Genomic DNA, 7,665 nt, shown 5'->3' on the forward strand with positions numbered 1-7,665 from the left:
AAAGATGGAAGAGATGTAGCAAGAAATGTCTGTTAGACAAGCTGAGATGCGAGCAGCTCTAGTCGTCTATCTATCTATCTATCTATCTATCATATGGCTTCACAACACTTGGAATATAGTAATATGTTTACTATGCACTATTTTAATGGTATTTTTAGTTTAAGAATAGAGCTGCATGAACATTCTTCAAAAACTGTACTTTTGTGTTCCACGGAAAAACGGGCTCCAAATGTCATTGCAAACCCTTTTTTCTTCATCTGATCTGGCTTTATTGTTATGCGCAAAAAAACTAAAGAAGAAGAAGATCTCGCGTTTTTTCGAGTATCCATGAGACTTTTCCAGTCACGTGACTTACAGCTGTCTCAACGTCACAGCAGTCGTCGGTCTGGATAGTTCCACATGAGCGAAAAATGGCGTTCACATTCGCGGCCTTTTGTTATATGCTGGCGCTACTGCTGACGGCGGCGCTTATCTTCTTCGCTATTTGGCATGTAAGTATTTTAATTAAACTCCAACCGAATTGGCGAGACTTTGAGCACACAGATAATTGGCGGATAGTGGCATTAGTTAGACACACAGCAGAGCGCGAGACAAAACGCGAATGAATGGCACGAGCGAAAGCTGGTGACACCCATTATAATCATCATCACCACCGCTATTCTTCCGTTAAACAATTAGGGGCCTTCCGTGTATTTAACCGAATTATCTACAGAGTTAGTCATATTTAATTCACGCTATGTTGACCAATTTGTTATATCTGTTTGTTGTGACCACGGGCGGATGGGGCGCCCGCTCCCGTTTAGCTCTGGTGCATGTGTTTACAGATCAGTGATAAATCAGAACTGCTACTAAAATCAACAAAATAGACGCTAATAAATATCAAAAACCCGACGCAGTGTGATCTTTTATACATGAACCTCTCAATCTGGAGTCACTGGGTCTGTCTGCATCATTTGGGCCTTTAAATGTTAGATTTAGACAGAACTGTCATGTTTTTTGTGAAAATTGGGAGTCACATTATGAGTTATTTGCGAACAGAACCGCACCACTGTTCAGATCTCGTAGGCTAATTCATTGCTGCCTGATGCTATTAACTTGTTTCAGAGATAACACTTTAATAACCAGAATCGATGCAGACAAATGTCACTACAGTGACGGGAATATCGATTTCCCACCATTATTTTTCCCAAGATTCCCAAGGGGAAATATTTACATTAAATATAATAATATTACTTTTGGTAATAAATTAGATTTGTAGTATTTATGACTATAATATGACTATTCATGAGTAAATAATTATAATCGGAATGATTCAGGCTTGATGGATATAGTACACTGCATATGTTTTGAAGTTGGGATGGATGAGTCAAAAAGGCTTAACACTTGAGTTTACAGACTACTATTAAAGCGGTTTAAATTTACAACATTTCCGCATCATAAAACTCATAAAATATTAAGCTCCTCAAGGAGCAATTTGTTAACAATTCATATTTGTTAGCATTTTATAATGTCTGTTTATAAATGAATATTAATTTGAAATTTAATTCATTCATTCAGCACACATATATTTCTGAATGTTTAAAAACAATTTAAGTGTTTCTTAAAGAATAACATATTCCTGACATATGATAATGTTTTCCAGATAATTGCATTTGATGAGCTGAAGACGGACTATAAGAATCCTATAGACCAATGTAACACGTTAAACCCGGTAAGTGCGAGATTTTGGAGAGATGGCTTATGATGCATGCACTCCTGTTTCTTCTCTTCTATCTCAACACTGTTCTGCTAATCGATGAAATCATCTGCAGTGAATGTTGCTTTCCAACACTAACACTACTTTGGTTCGATTTTTCTGATTTGCATTTTGTCTTATTTTCTTAATATTTGCATTTGACCTTTTTTTCTCTGATTGGCTCAAAGACAGTTGACAGGGTGAAAAAAATTAAAAGGGTCAGGCTTGCTCTGAAGGTTGGTACCAGAATTCAGTTTAAGATCAGTAACAGTCTCTCTGTGTGCACGAGCGGAGTGTTTACAAATGTCTTTTCAGTTGACTAACACCTCACAAATGTACAAACAAGCCAAGCAGAGAGGCAGGACTTTGATTACGCCAACTAGACAGCTTGAAATCAGAGTTTGTCTTTGTTGCAAACGCCATCACATCTGCCGAATGAACAAAACCCAGATTGCTCCTTCAGGGTTGCTCTTATTTTGCTCATGTTTGGCTGGTTGAGTCCGTTACTGTGGGTCTGGGCACAGGCACAGATGTCATCTGCACAGGTGTTTATTTGAGTGTAGGAAAGACAGCGGTTTAGAGGGAAAAGTGTTAACTGAAAAGACTTGCAAATGCTCAGAACATGCATGTGCTGTTCTGCCCTCCCCTCCGTTTACTCTTTACCCAGAGCGACTATTAAAAGGGTCAGGCTTGCTCTGAAGGTTGGTACCAGAATTCAGTTTAAGATCAGTAACAGTCTCTCTGTGTGCACGAGCGGAGTGTTTACAAATGTCTTTTCAGTTGACTAACACCTCACAAATGTACAAACAAGCCAAGCAGAGAGGCAGGACTTTGATTACGCCAACTAGACAGCTTGAAATCAGAGTTTGTCTTTGTTGCAAACGCCATCACATCTGCCGAATGAACAAAACCCAGATTGCTCCTTCAGGGTTGCTCTTATTTTGCTCATGTTTGGCTGGTTGAGTCCGTTACTGTGGGTCTGGGCACAGGCACAGCTGTCATCTGCACAGGTGTTTATTTGAGTGTAGGAAAGACAGCGGTTTAGAGGGAAAAGTGTTAACTGAAAAGACTTGCAAATGCTCAGAACATGCATGTGCTGTTCTGCCCTCCCCTCCGTTTACTCTTTACCCAGAGCGACTAACTCCATTTATGATGCCTCGCCTAGAAAGTGTATTTCTAAATTTGGCTCAGCTGCAAAACAATTGCACCATTAAGATCATGCAGAAGATGTCATTATTTCAAGTGCACTTGAGCTATGAACGGGAAAGAAGAGCAGATGTATTGAGCATCTTTGGTGCACATTAATTTAGAGTTTAGCAGTAGCATCCTTTAGAAAGGGGTATTTCTGGTTGGCTGTGTCCGAACACTATCTGAGTTTTGAGGCCATTTTCCATATTTATGTTCTTCATAATCGCCATTGACAGTTTGAATTAATTTTGTTTGTTAGTTTGTGTTGGGCAAAAGCAGAATAAACACACTTTCTCTCTTTTTGCATGGGCTTCATGTGTTGTCTACATTTACTGGTTATAATCAGGCATGGCAGGGGCAGCCTGGGGTCCTTGTAGCTGCTCCCTCCCTCAGCACGGCTGCTGTTCTCACTCTGACTGGCATTGTATCCCTATGAAAAAACATGATCCTGCCTCTGTTCCCATATCTTTGTCTGTGGGCTGGGGGTGTAGTTAATGTCGACTCATCTGTTTTTTGCACTAATTTGCTAATGGCCAGATGTTCTATTTGCCTAATAAAAGAAACTCTACATTTATTAAGAGCACTCTATATTTAACTAAATCTAAAGCAGATGGGTTACAGTATGCTCTTTAGAAACTTCAACTGCTTTAGGATATGATAGATGGCCTGTTTCAGAGGTTATTGAGCAGAGATCATTGGCAGGAGAGAGGTCCTTTGGTTGGTTTGAATTTTGATATTGATGTCTTAAATTCTTAAATGGATCAAAGGTCCTTAGGCCATGTTTCCACCAGCACAAAGCATTTTTAGCCTTTTGAAAACACCTAGTTGTGTGAGCACTTGAGAGTATTTCTACATTTGCGTTTAAAGAATTGTTCACCCAGAAATTAAAATTTGCTGAAACTGTACTTGCTCACCATTGGATCCTCTGTAGTGAATGGCTGCCGTTATATTGAGAGTTCAAACAGCTGATAAAAACATCACAATAATCCACTAGTAATTAACACGACTCCAGTCCTACAATTAATGTAAAAAAAGCTGCATGTTTGTAATGAATCTATTACTTGTGGATTATTGTGATGTTTTTATCAGCTGTTTGGACTCTCGTTCTGAAGGCACCCATTTACGGCAGAGGATCCAATGGTGAACAAGTGATGTGATGTTAAATTTCTCAATTTTTACCGATGAACAAATTCATCTACATGGCAGAGGATCCAATGGTGAACAAGTGATGTAATGTTAAATTTCTCAATTTTTACCGATGAACAAATTCATCTACATGTTGTATGACCTACAAGTCATACAACATGTAGTCGTGGCCTAATGGTTAGAGAGTCGGACTCGTAACCCAAAGGTTGCGGGTTCGAGTCTCGTACCGGCAGGGATTGTAGGTTGGGTTAAATGCAGAGCACTAATTCCAAGTATGGGTCACCATACTTGGCCACATGTCACGTCACTTTCACGTTCACCTAAGGGTGAGCAGATTTTAATTTTTGGGTGAACTATTTCTTTAATTGTTAATTTCTCACAATTATTCTCAGCAGATCCTGCTCTTTTGAGGTTTAGAGAGATTTAGATTTTACTTAAGCAGATCAGTAAGTACTAGAGCTCATGGGATGTGGGTAATACGAATGAATCTCACACCTGATTGGCTAGACTTGGGTCACAGGCTTCAGGCGCAGTAGAACTCTAGTCTCTGAGATGAATCTGTGTAAATGTGTTGTCCACTGACCATGTATTATTTGGCTTCCTCAGCTCGTCTTGCCGGAGTACCTCATCCATGTGTTCTTCTGCGTAATGTTCCTGTGCGCCGCAGAATGGCTGACGCTTGGACTCAACATGCCCCTGCTGTCCTATCACATCTGGAGGTGGGTGGGGCTCTCAGCCCTAAATGAATCACAGAGAATATATCAAACACCTCAGCAGATGTGTCAAGTTAGTTTCTCTACAGTTAATAAGTGATTAGTCAACATTGTGTCTTGCTCAAAGTGCAACGTCAAGTGTTTGTTTGTGTGCAGGTATATGAGCCGCCCTGTGATGAGTGGACCTGGATTGTATGACCCCACTACAATAATGAACGCAGATATTCTGGCATACTGTCAGAAGGAGGGCTGGTGCAAGCTTGCATTCTACCTCCTCTCATTCTTCTACTATCTTTACGGGTATGTAGAGTTTAAAAATAAATAATAATTTGTATATATTTATATTTTAATTTCATATGCACTACCATTCAAAAGTTTTGGGTCAGTAAGAAACCTTATAGCTTATATTTTTCTCTGGTGTTTATATTATAGAATGATCTACGTTTTGGTGAGCTCCTAAACTGGATAGAGCTGGAAAGCATATATGGAAGCGTTTGAGATGCTGATTTTAAAACCCAAATGGAGCTGAATTTGGACTCTGCCATCTCTCTCAGTTCTGCTCAGCTGTTTCAAATGGACATTGACTTTATTTACTCCTCATTGGCAAAGAACGATCCAGGAATCAAGCAGCCTGCACAACTCCAGAACCACACATGCAAAAATAAATGATTACCAACTCTTTAGTACAACCTCTTTAGACTTACACATGCCGCACCAATGCCAAAGCACTTCACACACTGAGAGCATTAGTAGATGAGAGGAAACAGTTTGTGTCCAAAACAGAGGCACAAGGGCTTCAACACTATACCACTGATGGATATGTGCAAAGATTTTACTCTTGTGTTTTCAAACTGTAGGACAAAATAAAGATCTTGGTTTTAGCATTTTTACAGACTTCTTTTATCTTATATTACTGCCTTGTAGCTCAGTCAATTCTTTAATTTGTCCTTCAGAGTCGTGTGCTGCTTTGGTGGTTCATGATCTTGTAAGTCCATGAAATTGAACTCATGCTGGTGGTCTGCTTCATGTTGATGGTTCTTATCAGATGAATGCTTCATTTCAAGTGTGTCAAAACCACTGTTTACTGTCTTGTTGGTCGCAAATGAGAACTGATGCGTTCAGTGTGTTGAAGGCTTTACTTTGCTCGTACACCCTGGAAATACTCCACGTGTCACTTTTTTTTTTTGCTTTTACATTTATTTTTGTGTGCATTTTGTATTTCTAAGTGTAATTGTTTTCTGATTTTGTTTTACCTCTGTTATGTTTTTGTGAGATCGAGATGAGTGTGGACATTGTTTTTAATATTTTTGGTTTGATGTTGGCATGATCTCAGTGTGCCAAGATGCCATTTTCTTTTAGCCTGTCCCAAATCCCAGAGGCTTCAGTCCTGAAGTGATGCTGTAGAGTTTGCATCTGGATTCAGAGCAGAGCTGTGTGGAAGGATTCTTTACCACACTGACAGTTGTTCATAATCACCAAGCTAGACCACAAAGTTGATATTCAGAGTAATAGGTTATTTTTGATTTTGTATTTGATCTGTTTCCCGTGTGTGTGTGTGAATCCAGCTTGATGTGTGTTTGAATGTAATAAAGTCTTGCAAGAGCTGTAGTAAATTGTGATTTTTTCTTTCTTTTCTTTTTGGCTTGTAATATTGTTTTAAAGTTCCCAATAAAGCCCACAATAGACAAATCATGACAAATGCTCATGGCCTATTTTATGATGCCATTCTGTGTGAACTTCAGTTTATTCCATTTGGATAAAGTATGGTTAAAATTGGTTTTGTTTAAACAAAGAATAGGATAATAGTTTTATTTTTTTATTATTAATATGATCGTCTTATGAATAATAATATTGCTAATTTTGTCATGTAATATTTATAACAGTTTTTCAGCTTTGGTAGTCATGTTAACTAAACTGAAAACATAAACTGCATACATTTTCAGTGAAAAAAAACAAAATCCAATGATAAAAATGACTTAAATTCCAAAAATATTATACAAGAGTGATACTGCTTTGCACAAAGCTATATCAGTCATAGTTTATCGAAAAGTACACCCATGTGGCAAACATGAAATAAATGAAAAATCTTTTTCATATTTCAGTAGCACGATAGCATTTGAACTGTTTTGATTGTATGACGATTAGTGTTGTTTTGTTTAAATTAAAGGTTTGGTTAACTTAACAGGTAATTGATGAATCATGACAAATGCTCATGGCCTAGTTTATGATGCCATTCTGTGTGAACTTCAGTTTATTCCATTTGGATAAAGTATGGTTAAAATTGGTTTTCTTTAAACAAAGAATAGGATAATAGTTTTATTTTTTTATTATTAATATGATCGTCTTATGAATAATAATATTGCTAATTTTGTCATGTAATATTTATAACAGTTTTTCAGCTTTGGTAGTCATGTTAACTAAACTGAAAACATAAACTGCATACATTTTCAGTGAAAAAAAACAAAATCCAATGATAAAAATGACTTAAATTCCAAAAATATTATACAAGAGTGATACTGCTTTGCACAAAGCTATATCAGTCATAGTTTATCGAAAAGTACACCCATGTGGCAAACATGAAATAAATGAAAAATCTTTTTCATATTTCAGTAGCACGATAGCATTTGAACTGTTTTGATTGTATGACGATTAGTGTTGTTTTGTTTAAATTAAAGGTTTGGTTAACTTAACAGGTAATTGATGCAATAGATTTCCTTGCTAATGACCACACTGATAAGAAAGAATTGACAGGAATTATTGCAAACAGCTGCATGACTTATCCACCCCACCATCCAAATTACCTCACTCACATAAGCAACATATGGTTTCCCAGACACAAAAACCAATGTTACTCACATATGGAAAGGAAACAAAGCAACCTCT

The 7,665-nt window shown here is 37.7% G+C and overlaps 1 protein-coding gene across 1 annotated transcript; it reads left to right on the top strand.

The window, feature by feature from the left end:
- Positions 1–337: 337 nt before the first annotated feature.
- LOC107683416 (protein cornichon homolog 1-like) lies at positions 338–6,477 on the top strand. Its single transcript, XM_016479473.1, has 5 exons — positions 338–491; positions 1,643–1,711; positions 4,676–4,788; positions 4,939–5,082; positions 5,215–6,477. Exons 1-5 carry the CDS (start codon positions 411–413, stop codon positions 5,240–5,242), a joined length of 435 nt encoding a protein of 144 aa, XP_016334959.1. The 5' UTR covers positions 338–410; the 3' UTR covers positions 5,243–6,477.
- The last annotated feature ends 1,188 nt before the right edge of the window (positions 6,478–7,665 follow it).

The sequence above is a fragment of the Sinocyclocheilus anshuiensis genome, unplaced genomic scaffold (assembly GCF_001515605.1).
Source record: "Sinocyclocheilus anshuiensis isolate Anshui unplaced genomic scaffold, SAMN03320099.WGS_v1.1 scaffold413, whole genome shotgun sequence".
NCBI lineage: Eukaryota > Metazoa > Chordata > Actinopteri > Cypriniformes > Cyprinidae > Sinocyclocheilus > Sinocyclocheilus anshuiensis.